Here is a 26,897-nt window from a genome sequence, read left to right as displayed (position 1 = left end):
TTGAACAGTTTTCATTATGAGTGATAAATGTTTAATATGTAATGGATCGTTATCTAGTGGTGACGTAGTAGAAGTAAGACGTGGTCTACAAACATTAAAAAATGCTAGTGTCGCTAGAAATGATGGTAACATTAAATATTTGGATACTGTGACATTTGTAAATGTTCACAGTAATTGTCGTAAAAATTATACGAACAGTTTGAGTATTGCGGCCTTCAAATGACGCCAAGAAGAGCCGAATACATCAACATCTCCGTGCAAATAAAGAATGAATTGTTTTGATTTCAAAAAATTATGTTTGTTTTGTGGAGAAGAAGCAAGTGAAGAAATCGAAAGAAAAAAAATACAGACGTGCTATAATAGAAGTGAGTACTCTCACGTTTAAAGACGCGTGGTAACAAATATGGAAGAAATGTAAAGGAGCGTGTCAATTTTTACTATGATCTTGTCTTTGTTGAAGCTAAGGACAAGTGTTTCTCCAATTATTTGTTACTTAGTGGAAAGGGTGATGTAGGCCGTCCATTGGATGAGAATATCAGAATTGCTATGGACAATGTTTTCCATTACATTGAAAACAATGACGATTGTCAATTGACATTGACTGAGTTGAAAGGTGTTATTCAAGATTACGTTCCAAATGACAAGACAATTATAAAAAAATTGATTACTCGATATGGGAGTAATATTGTAATTACCACGAAAAGCAAATCTTTGACTATAATTTGGTTTCGAGATATTGCAGCTAATATTTTGACTAATTCGTGGTACGAAGAAAAAAAGAAAAATTTTATCTAATTTAACAAAAGAAAATTAATTGAAATGCTTATTCAGAATTTTGAAATGTTATTAGTTATTTCTACAAGACAATCACGTGGTGAAGCTGACGTCTTAATAGTTGAAACAGCAATTGAAAAATCAATAAATAATGCTACAATTATCGTTGGCGAAGACATAGATCTATTGGTACTTCCCATAGCACGCACACAAATACTTCATCATCCTACATCCATTTAGAAACCAGGGGAAAACAATATTAATACAAAAATATACTCGACTGATAGCCTCAAAAAGTATCCAAACTGCAAGAAAAATATTCTGTTTCTACCAGCCATGACTGGATGTGACACAACTTTAACAATTTTTGGGAAAGGAAAAATTAAAGAGATGAAGATGTTTAACAATTAACAACAAAAAAGACCCGATTTACATAATTCTGCAGAAATATTCCAACAAGAAAATTGCGCTCGAGATGCCCTTGTCAATTCTGCAATACACTTTCTAATAGCAATGTCCTATTGCTATTAGACATGGTCCTCCAAAATCAGAAAATTCAATTGACAATTACAGGTACTGGACCTTTGCTAAACTAACAAGACAAAGCACAGCTGTGTAATCACAATTATTACCACCCACTTCTTCAGCCATTCTTTTACTTATTTTTAAATGTACAAATAAATAATTATTGAGCACAAAATTTATTTCAGATCATGCCTAAAGGGGAAACCATGTAAAAAAACGCGCCTTGCATTCTACTTCAAAGGTGGTGCTGAAACATCATCAGTTCATCATCATAATGTAGTCGCTTTCTCAGCGCTCTAGCCCGAAAACGGATGACTTTACAGAAACATTCAAGAGACATCTTTTTAGATAATTGTACGAGAAATAAGTTTTATAATGAACTTTATTGACCTCCGAGGCCATAGGTCGCGAGATATTTGCGAAAAACTGATTTTAGTGACCTTTTGACCCTTATAACTTTTTTAGCCGGCACGATATCAATGTCGATTTTTCACATCTTTATTAAAACGCTATAATGAAGGTGTATATCAAAATTCAGCTCACTAGGAATTTTTCCGCAGATACAACCATGACTGGTTTATAAGCGTTTTATTGCATTGAGTAAGTCTGCTTCTAGCCGTGGCCAACTAATGGTACTACTTTTTCAACCGCACCGGTGTGACCACTAATTGACTAGCAAACTTTAGCCCCGTCAACCAGTTTTACAACACCTTAGTTCAAATTATCTCAGTTTGACTAAGAACAGCTGACTGAGATGAAAAGTGTCTGCTTTGAATGCTCTAGATTACTGCGCATGCGCGCACCAGCATTGTTGTACAACAGTGCTTCCACTAGTTTGTCTGGCTAATATACTGCATATACAGCAATACTCCCGGACCTAGTTGAAACACGAAAAGTTATCGGAGCTGTTGCCGGTCAAGAAATTTAAGGCATTAAGAATAACAACTACTTTGAGTTGTTGATTATATTCCGGTTTTAACTGAGTTTTGTTATATTTTAGTTAAAAATAATATTGTAACATGTGATCAAATGTGCTTTACTTTGGGTTCCGTGGACCCTTCCTGTCTCTTTTTGAGGGTAAACTTTATTTTTTTTTTACTGAGCAAAGGGAATGGAATAATCATTTCTCTCGGGTTTTTTGCACGATATCTTGGAAACGAACCGACCTACAAACTTGAAATTTTGGACGAATCTTCATTTTTGTATAGGCAACATGGAGTTCGATGATGGAAAGTATCACTCCATGGGACTAAACGCCAGGGAATGTTTTTACATTTATCTTACGGGTAAACATGATGGAAACAAGCAAATATATCTTTTTATCTTCAGTATAAATACATTTTTGTAAAAACCACATGACATTTTTTTCATAAATTACAACGTTGATAGAATGGAAAGTCAATACCGAAAGCCGGTAACATTTTGATTTCAGCGCACCCTTGATTTTCTTGACTAATCTAAAGATCTTAAAGTTAAAATGTTATTTTATTTTAAAAATTAGTCCATTTTTAGATAGACAATAATGAGTTATATGATAATGCATGTCCAAACATAAAATTTGGATATCACTGAGTAGGCTGACACAATTTTTCTTTTGTATTACCAGGTGAATTAAAAAAAAAAACTTTTTGAGAATACCTGCAACCCCGTTACGCCACACGTGATGTGGCACTCTCCTACCTTGTGTTAGGTCATGTGACCTTCGAAGAAGGGGAGGCTAGCTCATTTGCAGGCTCTTCCAACTAAAATGGCAATGGAACTTGATGATTCCTTCATGTTTAGGCTTGAAAAGTCTTTGGGTCCCACGAAATCCAACAGTTATCCTCTATAATAAACCAGACCTTTGTACCTCGATAGCTCGCCATATGAGGAGATGCCATTCCTGCTGGGCTGCTCAGATTTAAGACACACACCGGTTTTTGACGTATCTAGTATAGGTTCTACTAGCGTGTATGAACCAGCCAGAGGTGAACTCTACTGGGAAATAATTCATATTGCGATTTGAATTAACTTTTGACTACGCCCATGGAAGATTGAACGACTTTCATGAAACTCTAATTTTAGAGTCAAGTAGTCTCTTTTATTTATGAAATAGATTTTAAAATTTCACAGACAAATTTAATTCGATATTACCTTTGAATTGTTTAGTTGTACTTCACATTCTTCATTTTTAATATACCGAGTCGGTTAATTTTACATATTTACTTTGCGTTTGTCTATGCGCCTTTTTGCAAGGTAAGTTACGAAATGGATTTTAATTTGACTTAGTATTTTGTATTGATTTATTTTAAAATTAAATTAGTAAAATATTTTAAATTCAGTATTTTTATGAACGGGTTCCATAAAAATACTTTTTTATATTTATGCTATTGTTATGCTTTATGTAATAATTTAATGGAACTATGTCCTAGTTTTTGATAACAAATTATTTGAAAGTAATATTTTCTTTCACATGAATTTGTCATTGTCATGTGATAAAAAAATCAACACAACGTTTCGAGATCTGCAATGATCTCGACTTCATCCTCGTGTGGATAACAAACCACGGATTAAAACTCCTGTAAATTTAACCTAGGTTTTGGGTGAAGTGATTAGAAGTATTTGAATCGTATATGTCATAAATTGTATGATTACATTGAACTAGGATCACTAATGCAGTTATTCTCGATTTAGTTTTACAGTCATTTATGTATCTGTGAGTTCATTTCATATATTCATCACTGTTGAGGTTTGGAACTGACAAATATTGACTAACCCATGCAATTTATAATACATTTGCAGTAAAACGCTGCATATTTCCTATAAAAACAACTCTGCTTTAAATTGAAAAATCTTAATTCTCTGTGAGCTCCAGGCAACGATGTAATGGACAAGAAGGATCACTTACACTGTTAAAATCTCGCTTGGGGTGCTCTCTCACCAGGATTAATAATGAAGACAAGAAAAATATGAAAGTATTTGGGTTAAATAACGTGAGAAATTTCCAACTGTTGTCCACTCCGAGCGGGATGTGATGTTTTATTAAAATCCACTTAAGACTAATAATTAAATAGTTTTAAAAACTATTCATTAGTTTTTTTATCAGTTTCCTTTATGATCAGTTTGTAAAGGAAAGTGGCAGTTATAGATGTAAAATGACAGCTCAAAGAGCTTTTAAGGTGTTCCCATTCTGATTAAGCCTCGCTGAGGCGTGATTTCCTAATGGAGTTTCACTAATTAAGTGTTAACCGCAGGATCAGTCGCGTTCTCGGGAAACTGCTTGCGATCTGTTAATCAGAAGCGATTTCCAAGTAGAGTTTGGTGTCAAAGTCATTCTATGCAGAGGATATCATCAGTTGAGATAACGTTAGCAAAGCCATCAGGAAACAAAGTAAAAAAATTTATATCTTTTTTAGTTGAATTATAAATGACATTCGGTTATAATGCTGGCTGCAATATATTTGTAACACTCATAATCGCTTAAGTAGTCTTATAAATAATTCGTAGCCATTCTTATAAGAGATTTTGAACGCTTCAGTTCCAACAGTTTTCGAAATTCTATAAACAAATTCTATATATAATTATAACATCCATTGATACAATACATTTATAGTATACGTTATGTCTTTATAGCACGTGAGACGTGTACAATATACATATACACCTTATATAGCTTTCAAACAAAACTGTCTTTAATAATAAAAAATAAATATATTAAAATTTACTATAATTTTATTTAGTTATTTATGTAGTTATTAAAATAACTTATAATACAATACAAAGGTTTTTTTGACAACACTTGTTTTGTACAAAAGCACGCAAAGTTTAAGAAAGAACTCTTGAAAATATACAATTTGATTCAGTTCAAACGACTAAATTTAAGGTTTTTGGTCTTATTTCACATATAAACTTATGAACTGCTGAACAAAATGGAAATTAAAAAAAAAACATTCCTCATTTTTAGCTTACGTAGAACACACATAGAGTAGTAAGATGTGTAACCAGCCCAACCTTTGTTGCTCCCTGTGTATGAAAAGCGTTCCATGAAGCGTGTTTTTGTGAATGATCCATTTTATGATATTTATGGACTATGTATACACAAAGTTTGTATGTTGTGTGCCCTAGGCATGAGATGTCTAATTTACCTTATTTAGATCCAGTGTATATCCGAAGAAAAGCTCGGACTACGGATAACGAAATGTATTGTTTTTATTTTTCGTCAAACTGTTCTTTTATCCTTAACTGTATTTATCCTTAACTGTTATTACCTACAACAAAATTCTTTGTGAAAATTAATCTCTATTACATTTTTATTACACTTAAGACTATGAATTCTAACATTTACTTGACTGCATTGTTAAAATACAATTAAAAGCGTTACATTCAACAAATTAATAAAAAAATTCTCAAACTTAAGGTGTGATTTTTGATAGAAAATGCAGAATACCACCACGAACACTTTTTACTAATAATAATTTTACAGTATATTTTACAGTATTCGCATTGTTCAAGAATTCGTTTGTAAAACTAGGGCAGTGCATTGTTTTGTTATAATTAAATGTTGGGAGAAGTACTTGAGAATGGTGTGAATACGAAGGCAATAAACCTCGAGATCGAATTTGCGCAGTTTAGTGGAGGTGATATGATGATCGAGCGATATTACGTCTGGGGAGCTCTGGTTTACCAAACACCCTAACTTGGTCGCTCTGTAGTCCAGTCATCCAATATGTTTAATAAAACCACGATAGGGGGAAGATTGATATAAAATATGTTTCTATCATTGATTATTATCGTTTAGACAAGTTTCCGGTCAGAAGTTGCCACCTCCATTCTCCATGCTTCTTCCAGTAGTTTTAAGAGTACTTAATGGTTGCGTTTACAAGCTTTTGGCTTGTAAACCAGAGGTCTATAAAAGAAAGCATAAGTATTTCATCAATTTAATTAATATATCTTTAGTTTGATTTAAAGTGTTGACACTGGAAATCTGGAGAGTAAACGGAGCACGCGCCGCGCCGTCCACTACTCGCTATCTTTTGAGTTGCTACTCCGTCACATGATGTTAACTTTATATCATAGTTAAATAAACTGAAATCTTAACAATATAATTTTACTCCTTTTATTTATACCTTATAGCAAAAATGATTCGTCGAATTTCGTACGCTGAATTCGAAGGCAGTTCTGTTTTTAGAAGACACATGTAATAGATAAGAGTTTTGATTAGTTTACTGAAATCATTTAAAGCCTTTTGGGATTCAAACAAAGTACTTGTATTCTAAAATAAATTCTATAGGTTTAGAAATACCGATAATTGAAACTTAAAGTAAAATTATCCATAAATGAGAGGTATATTTTAAAATTTAGAAATTTTCACTTTATAAATAAAAATGTCTTTCATTGCAGCTAAATATATAGTTTAAATATTAAATACGTATATCGTTTTTTGAAATACCAAAAAGAATTAAAACACGTTTAAAATGAGCATGGAAATAACCAACGAACTGATGAGGTTGTGATCAGTGGCAGTTTCTTGCCCGAAATATAAGCGTAGATTGTATTTATAACAGTAATGTTACTCTAAACACCGTGGGTACAAGGGACGTAGTGTACCCTTGCTCCCATGGCTCACGCGCAGGCATCTAGTGTTTTCTGGGTATATACCGCGATAATTGACAAAAAATGGCACTCGATTTTCTAATAATTACATTTTATTGACCACCATAGATGTAATTATATGTATACACATTATTCTTATCAATGTAAATTGTTTATTTCTATTAGTAGATTTGTCATACGATGTGTAGAAAAAAGTCTCGGTCGAGTCTTTTTTTTAATGATTTTTAAAATTAAAATGTATGGACAGTAAATAGTTTGAAAAAAGCATAAATACGAGAACATATAGGAAAAGATCTGTGATACATAAGTAAAACTATTCGAGATAAATAAGGTAAGTCTGGAAGCTAGGAGAAGAGGTGATTTAAACTTGATACTTTGATGAAATGACAGCAAACAATTTATTCTTCCCCACTTTATCCCCTCTCTGCGAAAATATAAAACGCCTTCTCCTGAGATGAACATTATACGAAGGTAATGGTCTTTTTAATGATATCAAATACAACAAAAGGTGACACTTTGCAATTATTACGTTTTCTTTACACCCAGACGATATCTGAATTTACAAAAACCTTTATTTGGCAAGCATAATACATGAAAGAAATCGAAATTTTAATTCTTAAAACAGTTTCACTAAGTATTATGTAATTCAAGTTATTAATAAAAAAAGATGATTTTTGAATTAATGAAAATCAATAAGTTTTTTGAAGGTTTATTAAGAATTAAAAACGTTTTCCCAAGTATTTTTAATATTAAAATATACAGTTTAAATAAAATTGAAGATATTTCAAATTAAATTACATTTTTGTCACTGTTACTTATTTTAATAAAATATTTTAAGAGGGAAATTACTATAAAAAATCACATGATGGTTTGGAAATAAATATATGTTCATTTAATCATATATTTTAAATTATTTCCAAGTTCTAATTGATACTACATCTATAATGCTTGAGTGACTTTAGTTCTGTAAAATGTAAAAATGTAAAATTGTACGGTAAATATATTTCTGAACAAGTTTTATAGTGAATATAAATCAACATTTAATTTTAATGTAATTATAAACTCTTTAATTTCACCCAAATAATATTCTACAATTCAAATTTGTAATATTTTTCATACTAGGTAATTATTACAGTGTCTACTGATGTCAAAGAAAATCTTTTTAGTTTGTTCTAACTTAAAACAAATAATGAACTTACATACACATACAGGTGCAGTTTTGTAAAGCTTTTATTTTATCTGCGGGCTCTCAAAATACACTTTTGGCGACGGAAATAAAATGCTTAAAAAGACTGGAATATTGAATAGAAACTGTAAGAGTAAACTGTGAGAAATACTTGAGGCAGATGTTGCCTCTGAATTAGCATTCTTGGCCGGCAATATAATAAACATCCTCAGAGGCTCACATCACAGCTCGCTCTACTGAGTTTTTAGTGAAAACATTTACATACCGAATAAAACTCGCAAACTAATAAACATTTTACTAAACATTTTGTTGAAGGTCTCTCATTACGACGAGCCACGACAAGCAAACTTTTCAAGATCGCATTTGTTGTTTACAGTAAAGTAAAAATGATCATTTTTTGAAATATTTCATATTATTAAGAAACTTGCCAACACAATAGTAGGAAAGTTATTGTCTCGTCGTACAAATACCTTGAACAGAGTTTATAACTGAATGTTCAAATTTGACATTCAATTCAACTAACCTGTAATATCGTAATCGTAATAGTGGGTATTTTAAATTAATTGATTTCATGATTTGTAACATGCTCGCAGTTTATTTCAAGGTAGAATCCAAGAAAACTTAATCGTTAATATTTATTTGAGAAAATAAGATATAAGTAAATCATAGTTGGACAGTCTTATACAAACTGATCTATTTTCTCTTTTTAAATTCTTTGACATATTTACGCAAACCTGAAGAAACTTATTAAAGTTGAAGAAAACCCATGAAGAAGAAGCAAAGAAAAAAAATGAAGGAGTCACTTATGGACCTGGAGAATTTTAATGTAAGTAGGTCTTTGTCAATCACTAAAAGCACCGTGTTTTGGTTTTCGGTCGTTTTTCAAAAGTTTACTTTTTTCGCATGGGAACATAAATATCTCAAGTTCTATACTAGATAGAAGGATGATTTTTTTAAATTTTGTTCAGTTTGACAAGATCTACAATCTATAGTATGGGTTTGTAAAAATAATGTCATTAAAATATTAAAAAAAATAGTTTTTACCAGTTATTTTGGGGATAAAAATATTTCGAAATTTAAAAATTTACTGTTATTTTATTTTATATAATTTCCTTAAACCCATGCTAGAGATTGTAGGTATTACTCTCAGGAACAGATTTAAAAAAAACAACCCTCTATCACTTTAACCTGAGAAATTTATGTTCTCGCAAACCCTTGCAATACACAAAAAATCCCCCTCCCCACCCTTGGGTAGCGGAAAAAAAATGTTTTCCAGTTCTTTTCTGTATGTTTTATTTAAATTCACCTTAAGGTGTAGTAAAATTGGTTTGTAAATAAAGATTTTCACTTTTTATTTGAACTCCCCCCTTAAGGGATTATTGTTCCATATAATAGGTGGAAATTAATTAAAATATCTGGGAAAATGGCTTTTATTGGCTGAGCATTAGCGAAGTTTGTAAGTAGAAGAACTGTAAAAAAATTAATTTCTGTATGTCCAGTAAGGTCTATCTGTCCACACGATGTGACCTATAGAACATTTGCATATAAAACCTACTGAGTTCGACGACGGTACATGTTACGCTATAGGATTTGGCTAAGCGTTAGCGTATATATTTAAGTTGGTATTATAGGTAAACATAATGGCAACGAGAAAATAACAGAAGTGCATTTGTAACTAACTGAATAAAGTTGTATTGAATTTCAACATGTGATTCTTATTTATAGAGTAAAATAAAGAAGAGAAGGTAAAACCAATGTTAAAAGTTTATGAAAGGATTTGATTCCAACGCAGTCTTGCATTGTAATACCCTCTCTAGCTCACAGGAGCTTTTATTATTGAAACACACTCCTATAAAACCTAACTTAATAAAGCTAAAAGTATAAATGAATCGTGAGGCTAGAAATCTAGAGAAACATTTTATTTGTAGACATAAAATTTGACATGTATAATACAAATACGCATTAATACAAATAAAGATTCACATAAGTTGGAGACTATACATATAGTGCCTGAAACTTTGAAAACTGAAACAAAAAGTATCCTATTTTCTCAAACTGAAGCACGCTTACGAGGCTTAAAAATCGGCAGAGTTTATATTGCTTAAACAAATCTCGTACTGTAGGTATACACTGCAGTACATTTTTTGTAAGAGGCTTTTGAAAGCTTGTTTCTTTGTTCTAGTTTAAATTCTGAAAATAGCTATCAGCTTTTCATGACTTTGGCTGCAAACAATTGCCACTTCAGTTTATTTGTCGAAAATGGTGCAGTTATCACTAGGAACAACACTAACAGTTCTCATGAATTTATAATCAGGTACTAATAATAATACAAATTTTTTCATAGAAACTCTGCAGTTGTCATTGTAGCATATTTGAAATGCATAACTATGTTGCAGCGGGAAATGTTTTAGAAGGCACATGGCACATAGAAATACCATGTTTACTTTCAAGTTTAAACTATAGTCCACACAGTTTTTTTTTTTTTTTTTTTTTTTTTTTTTTTTTTTTTTTTTTTTTTTTTTAGAAAGAAAGGAACATAACTGAAGAAGAAATTGGAATGATATTGTCAGGTCAAATTTGTTACAAATGAACGCGTAGAGGGATGATTACCCATTTTGTACCTGGTTTCGGGGGGGGGGGGGGGTGTTGACAAGATTGAAACTGCGGGGTGAGTGAATGTACAGACTTCTGCCAATCCACATTGTGTAATATAACATGAAGTTTAATGCCGTAACAGAAAGGTCATGTACAAGTACTCGTATATTATGAATAATATATTTTATGTAGTGTAAATGATAAAATTTACTTAAAACGTAGTATCAGATCTTAGAAGATGTGTTTATTTTCAAATGTGTTACTTTTAACACATTTTAGCACTGGGCCATAATCTTTTCTCTTTAGATGGCCCAGTGCTAAAATAACGCCGTATAATTTATTGAAAGTTGCATGTAGGCTGGATAGTTACATATGTAACTATTAACGTTAATTGTAACTATTAATGTAACTAATTAATGTAACGTTAATGTAACTATTAACTATTAATGTAACCATTAACGTATAAATTGTTTATTAGCACGTTTGTGGGTTACAAGTTGAGTTACTAACAAGCTTTTAACTGGATTACTACAGTATAGATCCATTGGAATAGGAAAAACACTATATGAATTACATTAATACACTAAAAACGTCATCACATCACAAGGATTAAATAAGATTAATATTATTAACTCGATAGTAATATCAACTACACTATGCATATAAGGACAAATAGAATAATCATATACCACACTTTCTAAAACACAAAAAAAGTAAATCTATACACAGTTTTCTTATATTGTTTGTGTTCTTGTAATAATAAAGATCCAATATTATTATCAGTAGTGTAGAGCATTCTTAGTCATACAAATTCTGTACACGACGTACCGTTTTAGCCTTTAAAATAGGTCCTATACGATCCAGATCTAATTTAAAAGTTCTACTTATTTATGATAAGTATATAAATATTGTATGATTTTAAAAGTATAGTCTAACAGATTTGGAACTCATAGTAGTCTTTTAGTCGTTTTTTCCCTTTAAAATACAGTATGTATTAAAATATTAAAAAGTATTCTTTTTAGTATGGAAATTACATCTAAATACAGTCCTCGATTATTCAGAAATTAATTAGTTAAATGTTTAGTTTATCGTACTTCGGTATTCTAAGATATACCATGTACGCCATGGTTGAATAAATAGCTAGATCTACTGTTGAATTCATATGAGTACTTTCTTGCCCAGTTTTAATGATTTAAAAGTCGCAGTTGATAGTCTATGTCAGTTTTCAAGTCAGTTAACTCTTTCAATTACATATAATTCCAGCCTTGGCCGATTGGAAGACCGAGTGCAGGAGTGAAAGGATTAAAATTAGGTCCCTATTGCCAGCGAAACGCGTTTTAACTTTCTAAGCCAACATATTTACATTTTATACAATGAAAAATAGTAAAAATAAATAAGAAGCAAAGATATTCAAGATTGACCAAACCAATAAATGACGTACTGTGCGATTATATAAAAGTAATACAGTGCGGGCGTGCATAAAACTAGTGGCTGTGAAACAAATTAGCTATAAAATACATTCTATGATTTTTATGAAATGAGATTATATGACATACAGTGTTTTGGATTTGAAGTTATCTGTGTATAATTAAATTTGTATTACAGATGACACGATTCTTCAACCATCTAAAATATTATAGTTTTACAAACTTTTATGGTTATGGAAAACACCCATACCAGATAGTTTAAAACATTCGTTGAGAGAGTTGATAATTTACTAATAAGACTGTATTGAAATATCAACATTGGGGAAAGCTTTTGTTATACCCAGAGTATTTATTTTATTTTGGTTATTATTACACATAAGGAGTTTTGAGAAATTTTCAAATAATTTAATAGGTTATTTTTATTCATATAATTATTGTCTGATTTTATTTTTATACTAATTGCAAATCGGCAGGACATTGCACTTACTTTGAATTTTGCAAATTTACTAAGTGTTTTCGCAAACGCATTGGATATAATGCAAATTACATCACAATTTGTATAATAAATGATTTAAAATATACTCTTAGAACTGATCTCATACTACTATTTGAAATACACATTTTTTCATATTCTACAATGCCTTCTAAACTTTTCAGTATATTTATAAATCATATCTGATGCGTATGAGCCAATGTAAAGTGCTCTGAAAGAAATGTGCGAGGTGCGCTTAACCGCCATGTACGCACCTACGCTTACATAGGGAGTGAAGCTGGGCTGACGCTTACCCAGACCCAGCCAGGGGGATGATATCTCCTCCTCCACTCTGCGGCGCCTCGGCAGTTCATAGTCGTCCTCCAGAGTGTCGGGCTCACGGTCCCGCTCGTACTGTTGTAGTAGCATCGACCTCGCCTCTGTAACAGACAAACCTCGTCTGAGCAACTCTCAACTTGTACATTCGATCAACACTTTCCGCTCGTACTGTTGTAGTAGCATCGACCTCGCCTCTGTAACAGACAAACCTCGTCTGAACAGCTGTAAATTTGTACATTATATCAACACTACCAGCTCGTACTGTTGTAGTAGCATCGACCTCGCCTCTGTAACAGACCAGCCAGGTGTGAGCAACTCTCAACTTGTACATTCGATCAACACTTCCCGGCTCGTACTGTTGTAGTAGTATCGACCTCGCCTTTGTAACAGACCAGCCAGGTATGAGCAACTCTCAACTTGTACATTCGATCAACACTTCCGGCTCGTACTGTTGTAGTAGCATCGACTTCACCTCTGTAACAGACCAACCTCGTCTGAGCAACTCTCAACTTGTACATTCTATCAACAGTTCCCGCTAGTACTGTTGTAATAGCATCGACCTCGCCTCTGTAACAGACCAACCTCGTCTGAGCAACTCTCAACTTGTACATTCTATCAACACTTCTGCTCAGCTGGGAGACTTTAGGTCAGACACTGAGTTTTAGCTAGTGATGAAGGGTTTCGTGTCTCAAACAACCTTTTAAAAATTATGAAAGTAATAAATAAAATTACTTTTTTAACTTAAGAATTTGACTAAATTATTACTGCTAATTCTTCTGTAAATTATATTATTTTGGATTAAATTCAAAAAGCCTCTGGGGGAAACTACAGTTAATAACACGAAGGCCTCCCTTTAAGCAGTAGAGTCCACTCAGTGCTTGATGCTGTATTGACTGGACCCCTTGACGCTGAATAAGCTCTCTAAGACCATCTTCCCTTGTCTCTCCATAATTCCTACCTTACTTATATGAAATATTACAAAATAAGCTTAATTTAGCTCGCTTTTTGTCTAAAAATACCTCTATTTAATATAAAATTTGTACATTCTAAGAACTAATAGTTTGAAACATCTTGTGTAACATAATACACTCATAATGAGTTATGTATGAACAATTCAATTTTTTTTATTTTAGGTATTGATTAAGTGCTCTTTAGCTTGTGGCTGATACCACGCATATTTCTTAGAGATACAATTTCTACTTAGATAAAATAGTAAAGTCTGACGCCAACTGCATGAGGGCTTGCATTTTCTAATCGAGAAAACACTACTGGATTATATGGCGACACCACGCTAATCGATGTTACTCGAAGTTGTTAGTAATCCACCCACAGCTATTTAATTTCACTAAATTCTGAAAATTGAGTCAATATATGTCTTTCAGTTGGTGGTTTTCTAAATTGACCAACCGCTTGCATAGTTGAACTCATTTGTGTTCAATATTTTAATAGAATTCAAATATGTAACAACTTTTATAAGTAAAAAACCCCCTTTTAAAGTAATACATATGTAATACACAAATTTGTTCAATACTCCCTAATAATATATATAATATTGACATCAACTCCTAAATTTGAGACAACTTTGACAAATATGACAATGTATAAACATCAGTATACAATATTTCACTAATATTTTTTAGTTAGTAGTTTCCGATATATAAGTAAACTAAAAACACTATACCTAGCAATTGGGTGATCTATTTTGCAAAATCAGTCAAGAACAGTATAACTTGAAAGTAAGTTGTCAAATTATTGTCAAATTTTTCCATTTCTTGAGACAAAAATTAAAAGAGTGATACTAATGTATGGTATGGTGTTACCATACATACATGAATTGTGAATTGTCAAATCACATTGAGTTCGTTGTCGTTTGAATGTTCCCCCATATCACAACACTCAATTTCTATGCCAGCCAGAACACAACAGAGAAGTATGTTAACAGAAATCTGAATACGTACAGCTTGTGCACTATGGCTGCTCCTTGATTCAGATTAAATTTCTTGACCTTTCAGAGTATATTAAGAATTCTGCAGGGGCCACGCTTGCAATATTTGATATTTAAAAAATTACTATTAACAAGTATATATATATATATATATATATATATATATATATATATATATATTACTATATTTTAAACAATAACAGAGCAATTTAATTCTAAAAGAATTAATTGGTTGCAATCGTACTTGGCTATTAGGTGCCAAGTATAAATCACATTTCCAGAAAATAATCTCTGGTGTGCCACAAGGATCAATCTTGGACTCCTTTTTTAATGTTATTTATCAAATGTCCATAGAAATTTAAAACGTTCCACATTAAATCAGTTATGTTTATGATCATATGAGGCAAATTTGAAATTATCTAGCTAAAGATAAAACGAAGTAGTAATTGTGATTAATTTTAGACCAAGATTGTGCATATTAAAGAGAAAAAACATTAAAGGAAACTTTTTGTGAAATTCAAATAATCAACATAAGTATTGAGACGTGGACAATATTTTTGTTGTCAAATGTAGATTCAAACTTTGATTGGAATGATTACGTAAATTCAGTTGTTCTTGTAAATAAACATGGTTTAATGTTTGTAATTAAGGATAAAGATTTTGATATAGGATTTCAAACATTTTTCATCGTTATATGTGACAAAATAGTAACTTTCTTGTGACATATAACGATAGCAAATTTCTAAAATCCTATTATCCTTTCAATAAATACTGGTCTTTCTGTATTTTAAAGGAATGCACATTTTTTGCAATAGGGACGTCCTGAAACATATTCATATATTAATTCTTATATATCTTGTGGTATTAGTACTTTGCAGCTACTAGCAAATATAATTTTAATCAAATTTTTGAAGTTCAACAAAAGTAACTACAATAATTATAAACTTATCTGAACCTTAAAAGTCATATTTGAATGCATTACACATAAGAACAGTGTATGGTAAAGACCATACATATTTGAAACTATTGAGGTAAATAATGAACTATCTACTAACAGCTAAAATGTGCACACATACTTTACCACAAGAAAGAAAGAAATAATTACAGAATATCATAAACTAAATTTACGAGTATTTATAAAAGAGAATATGTATCATGGCAAATGTGTTTTAAGCAACATTACTCTTAACATAATGACAGAAATATACATGAAAAATTATAAATCTGTTAATGTCATATGTAACTAAGTCGTCATTATACGCAATAGAAAAATTTGAAAAATAAATTATAATCGAATTTAAAATAACCATAAAATTAGGTCGAATAAATTTAGTTACATTTAAATTACGATTGAGTCTGTTCTTGTACGTATGTACTAATTGTATTTGATTAAATATATTCGAATTGCAATAACGACTATCTGGTTAGATTGCATTGTCTAGAAAGATGTATATTTCGTTACAGTACTAATTAAAACATTCATCTAGTTAATTTCGAGTTTTGTAATTTCGTTTTTATGTATCTATGTGCATAAAAACGAAAATAACCACAAAGGTATTTGGTTTTATACTTTTTTAAATAAATCTCTCATTTATTCCAGGTAAAGCAATAACTGTTCCTTTGAGTCTCACCTTCTCTATCTCATCACAGTTCTTTGTGAAACTATTCACCTGAAAATATTGCATCAAGTAAAGAATATAAAGTTCACATCGCTTAATCCTGCCGCTGTAGGTTGAATCACAGTCGAGATACTTTGGTATGTAATATTCAGATACGTGTCATGTGATTGCAGAGTAACACTAAAAATAAACTATGTTCTTATGTGTTTGTTTTAAAATGTGTGTGTGAAATGTGTTTTTTATTTATGACGGAAAACATGCATAACTGGGTTATAACAAGTAGTAGCGATCCGAGCGAGCCGACCTACAGACAAGTTGACTTAGAAATGTACAGTTAGTATTGTTAGTAGCTTCAGATATACTATTTTCTCATGATATCGTCACTTTAACCATAAGGCAACTAGATTTCTTATGTTAATAATTATTTATTATTCACTTTTCATTTATTATGTTAAATGTAAAAATTAAATCTTTCATATTTTTAAAAACAACAGAAAAATAAGTTGATTAATAAGTTTAATCAGCTTAGTAGTTTTAAACTATTAAGTTTAAAAAATAGATAAGATGTAACAATATACACTATAGTTATACTTACTAATATAGAAAGTTACTATATCTTAAAATCTGGGGAATAGTTTAAAAGTAATTACAGTGCTAAAATCAGACCTCAAGATATAACAAAAATAATTTTTACTTTTGGCCTCCGGATGACCAAATCCTCTAAACTACTCAGGAGGATGTACATGAAAAAATCGTAAAATTTTAAATTTAATATATAATGGTCAACATATAAGGCAAAGAAAATTTTCCTCTACCATTTTTGGTAGGAATCTATTTAATTACGTTAGAAACATTTCTAGTAATCATACGTCAGAAATTAATTACATAGCATTCTTTCATCAAATGCTATAAACAAATATTGATTTGAGGGGGTCTTTTATAAGTGTATTTCAGTTACATGCATACATGAAATATAGCGAGTTTATTAAAGTAAAGTAAAGGTCTAATTTTACCAGGCGAAGTTAGGGCTAATAAGCCCTCTCTAGCACTTAACCTGAGGACCAACGACTTAAAGGTGACTTCCGAACCACCACCAATGGCCGGGCAGGCGAGCTGCTTGCAAGGACAGGATCGCTCAGCGGTCACCCATCCAAGCAGCAGCCACGCTCGACGTTGCTTGATCTGGTTATCTTGCGATAACAGTTGTACCCGCTACACTGCGCCATTGGCTGTTTATTATGTAGAACACATAGATAATCGATACAGAAGTAGCAGGTATAAGTAGAGTCCAACTTGTGAAATATATCTTGTTTCATATTCCCTGAGGGTCTAAGTTGGTTATGAGCACATTGAACAAATAGAGAATCGATACAGAAGTAAGCAGGTATAAGTAGAAAGAGCCCAACTTGTGAAATATCCCTAGTTTCATATTCACTGTGAATCTAAGCTGGTTATGAGCACATTGAACAAATAGAGAATCGATACAGAAGTAAGCAGGTATAAGTAGACAGAGTCCAACTTGTGAAATATCTCTTGTTACATATTCACTGAGGATCTAAGCTGGTTATGAGCACATTGAACAAATAGAGAATCGATACAGAAGTAAGCAGGTATAAGTAGACAGAGTCCAACTTGTGAAATATATCTTGTTACATATTCACTGAGGATCTAAGCTGGTTATGAGCACATTGAACAAATAGAGAATCGATACAGAAGTAAGCAGGTATAAGTAGACAGAGTCCAACTTGTGAAATATCTCTTGTTACATATTCACTGAGGATCTAAGCTGGTTATGAGCACATTGAACAAATAGAGAATCGATACAGAAAGAAGCAGGTATAAGTAGACAGAGCCCAACTTGTGAAATATCTCTTGTTTAATATTCACTGAGGATCTAAGCTGGTTATGAGCACATTGAACATTATAGAATCGATACAGAAGTAAGCAGGTATAAGTAGACAGAGCCCAACTTGTGAAATATATCTTGTTACATATTCACTGAGGATCTAAGCTGGTTATGAGCACATTGAACAAATAGAGAATCGATACAGAAGTAAGCAGGTATAAGTAGACAGAGTCCAACTTGTGAAATATATCTTGTTTAATATTCACTGAGGATCTAAGCTGGTTATGAGCACATTGAACAATTAGAGAATCGATACAGAAGTAAGCAGGTATAAGTAGACAGAGTCCAACTTGTGAAATATATCTTGTTACATATTCACTGAGGATCTAAGCTGGTTATGAGCATATTGAACAAATAGAGAATCGATACAGAAGTAAGCAGGTATAAGTAGACAGAGTCCAACTTGTGAAATATATCTTGTTACATATTCACTGAGGATCTAAGCTGGTTATGAGCATATTGAACAAATAGAGAATCGATACAGAAGTAAGCAGGTATAAGTAGACAGAGTCCAACTTGTGAAATATCTCTTGTTTAATATTCACTGAGAAGCTGGTTATGAGCATATTGAACAATTAGAGAATCGATACAGAAGGAAGCAGGTATAAGTAGATAGAGTCCAACTTGTGAAATATCTCTTGCGTGAGATTCACTGAGGATCTACGCTGATTACGACTACATTGAACATTGAACACCGATACATAAACGAATGGACTGACACTTTCACAACAAATGTAATCATAGTACAAATGATGGTATTCAGTTGAGGGTTTAACGATGTTCGGTGCTTGGTTGGTGTTTGATGTTTCGTGAGACGTATTTTTATTCGCATCTTTAGAATAACCAATGAATTTACTATATACTTCATTCTTAAGTTTGTTATTGACGCTAAATGATTTGAATTATATTAGTTTTTCTGCGGACATATTCAGTATTCTTATCAGAGACTCAGAACTTGGACAACGGTACCAGTTTTAATATAGGTGCTTTATTAATTCACGCTTAGCTTATGTTGTGTGTTTTAAAAATTAAGAAAATGGATGGTTTTGATTTTGTAATTGAGACAGTGTGTTTAACAATCTCGTTATTTTTACAAAATAATCACCCTATCAAACTACTTAAAATTAGCTCCCTAACTAGAATTTATAACATAAAATTATGTATTGAAAACCTAAACGGTGCTTGTATTTTTTCATTTTATTGTGAAAATATCTTATGTTTGTCTGGTACATTACATTTTGTTTAGCTGTCTGCTAGCTTTTCCAAATATTGTCGAGAAATGCGTACAAATTAATGTTTAGATAGCGTGACACGTAAAAATTTACGATCGTACCTATGGAGCTAAAAATAATAACATTCTAAGAGAGTAGTAAGTTAGACATGAAAGGAGGCTCTTCGTAAACCTTGAATAAATCAAATCAACGCCAATCGAATGTGTATAGTTCAGTAATGGAGTTTCGTGGAAACTGTTTGGAAAATGGTAAACGATTTGACAAAAGGAGATTGAGGTTTACGTCTTTATTCATGACTTGGTTCATTTGTCTACTTTTCTACTTCTGCTCGGCGCGATAGTGGAACATCAGAGGAGTCGAAATTGTTTACATCATTTGTACGGTTATATAAAAGTGTAAAAAGCATCGTCTTGATGTTCGTCTTATTATGGCGAGCAATTGCATAAGTCATTACAACATTCTGTGTGGATTATAAGACTTAAGAGCTATTTAGATTTCAGAGAGCCAATAATAGAGAAAAATATTGTTACACGTACAAATTATTAAACTAGCATATCAACAGTTGAAAACTCAACGATTAAACGAAGTAGGGTAAATTAAATTATTCAATACATCATATGAAATAGTTTGGCTCATCCATATAGGTTCCAAAGTTTTATTCTCTAAACACTTAACACATTCATATGTTAAATATTAAATACTTATTCGAAGTAATAATCTTCAGTATCATATATAAATATATATTACGTACAACCATTTTATTTATTCGGCAAGCATAAATATTCTTTGAATCACATGTGGCCACCTGATAATACTTAAAATATTGGGACCCATCGTATATAAACTACTCGCCTTCGGCTCGCTGGGGGCTACGCCCCCAGGCCCCCAAAGTAAGTGCCTTAAATTCGGGGATATGATTGATTTGGTGATAGGTAAAATTCGGACATGATGTCATGCCAGGAAATTCCCCAGGGAGGGGGTTAACGTTACCTGGGGATAAGACGTCAGGGGGTTATCTGGTCATACCAGGAACTTCCCAGGGGGGGCTAAGAGATTTGGTGATTGGTAAAATTCGGACATAAGGTCATGCCAGGAAATTCCCTGGGGAGGGGGATTTAAATGCTACCGGTGGTTAATACATCAGAGGGTTTAATTTACTCAGTTGGTTATTTGGTCATAACAGGAAATTGCGCGGGGGGGGTTAATGATACCGGGGGTTAATGACACACCCCAGGCCCCCTTTTTGGAGTGTTTGCCAAATTCGGAGACAAGCGGAATTCGGAATAGTATTAGACTTATTTTATTGAATTTTCCAGTTTTAATCAAAGTTTTGACTTTAAGGGCCACTTTGTGGCTTAACCGTTGGAGATACGAGAAAAAGTGACTGGACCTTTCTTGTCGGAAATTTAATTTTATCAGATTTTATTCGACGATTCCGTCGTCATAATTTTTAGCTGCGACCCTTTGGTTTAGCCAGGAATGAGCTCGGAGAAAAGTCTGCACTGGTCAGCTATCGTGAATTGTTTAGTACAAACATAATAAAAACCGACCTGAAGGCAGTATTTTAAGTTGAACAGTTTGGTTTAATATCATCAGGAGATTATCTAGTCAAGCCAGAGAAATTCCCTGGGGGGGGGGGGGTTAACACATCAGGGGGTTTAATTTATTCAGGAGGTTATCTGGTCATACCAGGAAATATCCCCGGGGGGGGGGTGTTACGGGGGGTTAATTACACAGTTCGGCCTTTTTTTGAGGGTGTTGTGTCTGTGAACATAATAAAAAACACTCTGTCCCTATCTACTATTGAAGCTTCACTAACGCTCAGCCAACTCCCGACGTGGAGGGAGAGTTTTAGTCACTCGTTAAACGTAGTAATACAAGGTCAATCTGGAACCAGCACGAATCGCACTAATTATAGTTGCAGGATTTAAAACCCCTTAAATTGACGACAAAGAATTTGCCTTTTTAGAGCATTTACCAGGCTTACAGAAAGATAAACGACAGAAAGCTACTGGACCTTTTTTGTTGATTTTATCAATAGCTAGTTATAAAAAAGTTTTACATTTCAGCTACGGCCAACGGTTCGGCCACTATCGAGCCCGAAATGTAAGTTTTTAAGTGAAATTTTCGACATAATCACGTTTTACGGACGGCTAAAACCATGGAAGATAGGTAAAAGGTCACTAGACCTTTCTTGTAGAGTGCATTATTTTGTTATAAAATCAAAACTTTAATCCGGCCTAAAACTGTAGTTTTGTGTCTGCAATGGAGCCCAGAAAACCATATCTCATGTAAAACTGAAAAAATCAATACTTTAAAACGCGTAATGCGCCAAACCATTAGGGAATAGGGCAATATGTTACTGGTCCTTTTTTGTAGATCACGCAATTTTCTAAATCCCATTGAAAATTTGTTTTGAGCTACGGACCAACCGTTTAGCCGCTATCGAGCCCGAAAGGTAAATTTTTAGGCGAAAATTTCAAAATATTTTAATGTAATCGCGTTTTGCGGCCGAACCGATGGAGTTAGAGCAAAAAGTTACTGGACCTTTTTTGTAGATCACCTCACTTGCTAAATCAAACCTTTTGTTTTTATTTTGACTTCCGACCAATGGTTTTTGCCGCTATCGGGACACCAAAAACAAAATGTTCACGTAAAAAATTACAAATAAATTGCACATAAGCACGTTTTTCGGCCAAACCAATGGAGATAGGGCAAAAAAGTCACTAGAACCTTTTCTGTCTGTAGATCACATAATTTGCTAATTTGAGATGGGTCAATCAGATTTGAGCTACAACCTACCGTTCGGAGCCGCTATCGGGCTCGAAACTTAATTTTAAGCGAAAAAATCTCTGGAATGTCAAATGTTCGAGCGTTTTTGTCGCTTAACCATGGAAGATAGAGCAAAAAAGTCACCAAACCTTTTTTGTAGTTCATTTCATTCCTGATTATGAATTTTTCGTCAGATCCGAGCTAGCTCCAACGGTTCGCCCGCTATCGGGCTTACAAAAAAGGCCTGCAGGGGTGAAAAATGCATGAATTTTTCTCGAATTTTTTTTCAGGGGTTTAAAAGTAAAAAAGTCATGTTTTTATTACGTTGTATTTTTTTTTAAATAAACATTTACATCAAATGTTCGAAAATAAATGAAGCAAACATTTTCCCATTATTGTTTACTAAATCATCGAAATGCAGTTTTTTGTTGTATTAATTTCTAAGTTGGTAACGCACGAATAACAGCTGATCAACAATGGTATTCTGTACTGTTACGTTATAACTGTGTATTAGTGGTGTTTTGCAAGCTACAGCAGGAGATCGGGTTCTGTGAATCGTGTTATTAAATGCAATTTTTCTGTGAGTTATAATTCGATTGTTTTATTCAGCGAAAAAAATGATGCCTTTACTTATTTACATCAGAGGAATACGCTGATATGGTTTTTTATTTTGGGTTACTGTAACGGTAATGCTAGAGCTGCTGTAGAAGAATATGAAACTACGTTACCCTAATAGGAGGATTCCAGATACCAAAATCAATTTCAGGAACTTTTCGTACTCTTCGGGAACAGGATCACTACCAAGTACTAGAACCAATTATGAAACGAGCTGTCCAACTTGATGATGATATTGTTATTAATGCTGTGTTCATCGCAGTCCAGGTGTAAGTACACGACGTATTTCTAGGCGGATAGGAGTTTCGCAGTCAACGGTGTGGAGGTCACTTAATCGAAACAAATTTTATCCGTTTCATAAACAAAAGGTTCAACATCTACAGCTAGGGGATGGTCCGCTTCGCTTGGAGTTTTGCAACTTTTTGAATATTAATAATAAACTCTACAAGCGTATTTTGTTTACGGATGAGGCCACAATTCACTCGGGATGGTGTCAATAACTTGCACAATGAACACTCATGGGCAGAAGAAAATCCACATGAGGTAGTGGAACAGAAACTTTCAACACCGATTTAGCGTCAATGTCTGGTGTGGCCCTTTTGCACAATCGGCTGATTGGACCTTTCATATTACCTGGACGACTAAATGCTGAGTTTCTATTTGCATTTCCTTCAAGAAGAGTTGCCGCAGCTGTTAGAGAATGTTCCTTTACATCTCAGACAAAATTTGTACTTCCAGCATGACGGAGCACCTCCCCACTTTTCACGTGCCGTTTCTGCTTACTTAAATCATCAATTTCCTGGACACTGGATTGGTCGTGGAGGGCCTCACCCTTGGCCACCAAGATCACCAGATTCTATCTCCATTGGATTATTGCATCTGGGGATGGATGAAAGACATTATATACAAGACAAAAAGTGAATTCTCGTGATGAATTAATTGCCCGTATTATGGATTCGGCTGTGCAGATACAGGGAAGTCCTGAAAAATTAAGAAACGCAACAAAAGCAATACACAAACGTGCTGCAAAATGTATTGATAATGATGGCCTCATTTTCGAACATAATTATAAAAAAGGTGCGTACGGTTTGGCCCAACCTGATTAATTTTGCTTAAAACTAGTAATGTATTATACTGAATAAAATCGATTTTTTGGTACTTATTTCTGTTTTATTTTAGACTTTGATTATATAAATTTTCTCAGAATTAAATTCTCTACAATTAATTGTTTGTTGATTTTATGTATTTATTACCAATTTAACAAAGTTATTGTACATCAAAACTTAAAAAAACATTGTTTTCGTGCCCCAATTTTTTGCATTTAATAACCCTGAATCCCTCAAAAAAAATACTACAGGTACAGTTCTGAAACCTATTTTATTAGCTTTATCAGGTAAAAATACATAAGAATCCACGATATTTCTTACTTAATTATAACCTTTCCAAAGTTTAGTATGGCTTTATTTTACTCTTTACCCAGGAATTCAGGCGAAATCTTTCGCTAGCTGTAACTTGCTAACGAAGCGTTTTCGGACCTATGTTTATATAACATTTTTTTCATTATTTTTACTAAGTACAATGTGCTGTAGAAGTGGGGGGAGAGAACTTCATGAATCACCCTGTATAGGATAACCGTTAGAGATACAAGAAAAAGTGAATGGACCTTTCTTGTCGAAAATTTGATTTTTTCTTTCGATTATGCCATCAGATTTAAGCTACGACCTATAATTTAGGCAGTACAGAGCTTAGGACAAAAGGCTGCACTGGGCAGTTTAAAAATATCACGTAAAACTTAAAAAAATCAATACTTTAAAACGCGTTATGCAGCCAAACCGTTGAGGATAGGGCAAAATGTTACTGAACATTTTTTTGTAGATCACGCAATTTCTTAAATCCTTTTAAAAATTTGTTTTGAGCTACGACCAACCGTTTTTAGCCGCTATCGAAGCCCGAAAGGTAAAATTTTTAGGAGAAAATTTCCAAATATTTTCACTTAATCACGTTTTGCGGCCAAACCAATGGAGATAGAGTAAAGAGTTACTGGCACATTTTTGTAGATTACCTCATTTCCTAACTACAACATTCGTCTTATTTCGACCTCCGACCAATGGTTTTTTGCCGGCTATCGACACCAAAAACAAAATGTTCACGTAAAAATTACAAATAAATTGCACATAAGCACGTTTTTTCGGCCAAACCAATGGAGATAGGGCAAAAAGTCACTAGACCTTTTCTGTAGATCACATAATTTGCTAATTTGATGGGTCAATCAGATTTGAGCTACAACCTACCGTTCGGCCGCTATCGGGCTCGAAACTTAATTTTAAGCGAAAAAAATCTCTGGAATGTCAAATGTTCGAGCGTTTTGTCGCTTAACCATGGAAGATAGAGCAAAAAGTCACCAAACCTTTTTTGTAGTTCATTTCATTCCTGATTATGAATTTTTCGTCAGATCCGAGCTAGCTCCAACGGTTCGCCCGCTATCAGGCTTACAAGAAATGCCTGCAGGGTAAAGAATGCGCGATTTTTTTAGGAATTTTTTTTGAGGGGTTTAAAAGTAAAAAAGTCCGGTTTTCAGACTTTTCCTCCGGTCATATTGTGAAGGGTACCTGCGTGCCAAATTTTCACGTTTCCAGCACTTCTTGAAGTATGTCAGAATTTGTATCTATATATCAGTGAGTCAGTTTCACATGCGGCTGTATAAGTATATAGTTAATAGTTATATAGACAATACACTATTATATTATCTTATAGAAACTATTTACAATATTGTATAGTGATAGGTAAAATATAGCAAATAGAATGTGACATGTTAATGTATTCATTATGTATGGAATAAAACATTGTTCATACAGTATATATAAATAAGCATTTATGAATTTGGAGTAGTTGGATTTCTCAATATTTACATATACCTAAGCAAAATAAATACGCTATGAACCTTGCACGTAAAAATAAAGCGTAAGAAAAAATATATAAATTATTCATTAGGGTAGTTTGTACTTTTACATGTGTACCAATTACTTACGGTTTTATATATTTTTATTTGTGTACATTAAACAAATATTTGCATGATGCAATTTGCATGATGCGTTGTTGTATTGTTCAGTTTAAGTAATAAATTAAAAAAATACTATTCACTCATTGTGCAGTGTATGATATGTGATATGGGCCTTAACATAAACGTATATACATAAAATAAAATGTTAAAAATGTTAGAGAAAACACCTTAACCTTTACAGAACATTTGAATGTTGTTAAGGTAAAGTTGTAAGTGCAATGTAGAAACAAAGATGATGATGTCCTTATGTATCTATTTTGACCCGAGTTAAGAACACTAAACTCTTGAAGGAACGAACAATTCTCATCCCACGCAAGTAAAGTATAAAGCCGTAATACTAAGCGCCATTGCCGAGAGGGTAACTACAGGTTTCTAGAAAAGGACTCTTTGGAGAATATCGGCTTTTACTTGATATTGCGGATGAGTGATGAAAGGAACAAATATGTTTACTTATAGCCTCAGGATGTTTACCATTCACATCCAACTACATCCTTCCTTCACTCTCATAGTGTACTATCGCATAATATATCGCACGTCATGTATTACCGGAAAACTATGGTTTAACAAATTATCACAACGCAAGGTGTATTTAAACATTCCAAATATACAGGGTGATTCAAAACTAAACGGCAATCTCTCGGGAGCTTATTCTATAGCTAAAAACAAGTAAAAAAGTTCATATAACCATATGCCCGGAAACGCTTCGTTAGCGAGTTACGCCTAGCGAAAGATTTCGCCCGGATTTCAGAACCCTTGGTGAAGTCAGGCCGTATAAAAATGGTAAAGGTAGTTACAAAGATACAAATACGATTGTTTTTTATGTTTTTATATCTGACA

At 33.0% G+C, this 26,897-nt stretch overlaps 1 protein-coding gene across 5 annotated transcripts in view; it reads right to left on the bottom strand.

The window, feature by feature from the left end:
* LOC124354999 overlaps positions 1 to 26,897 on the bottom strand; it is a 146,440-nt gene that overhangs the window by 36,330 nt on the left and 83,213 nt on the right. For 3 of the 5 annotated variants that reach the window (XM_046805859.1, XM_046805860.1, XM_046805862.1), the window contains exon 2: positions 12,886 to 13,011. In XM_046805859.1, the coding sequence (XP_046661815.1) occupies positions 12,886 to 13,011 (126 nt within the window). Of the gene's footprint in view, positions 1 to 12,846; positions 13,012 to 26,897 lie in introns of all 5 variants that reach the window. The other 2 variants (XM_046805858.1, XM_046805861.1) reach the window with 1 other exon arrangement.

Source organism: Homalodisca vitripennis, chromosome 2 (genome assembly GCF_021130785.1).
Source record: "Homalodisca vitripennis isolate AUS2020 chromosome 2, UT_GWSS_2.1, whole genome shotgun sequence".
NCBI lineage: Eukaryota > Metazoa > Arthropoda > Insecta > Hemiptera > Cicadellidae > Homalodisca > Homalodisca vitripennis.
Note: the sequence above shows the minus strand (reverse complement) of the source record. Positions and strands in the feature narration are given on the sequence as shown.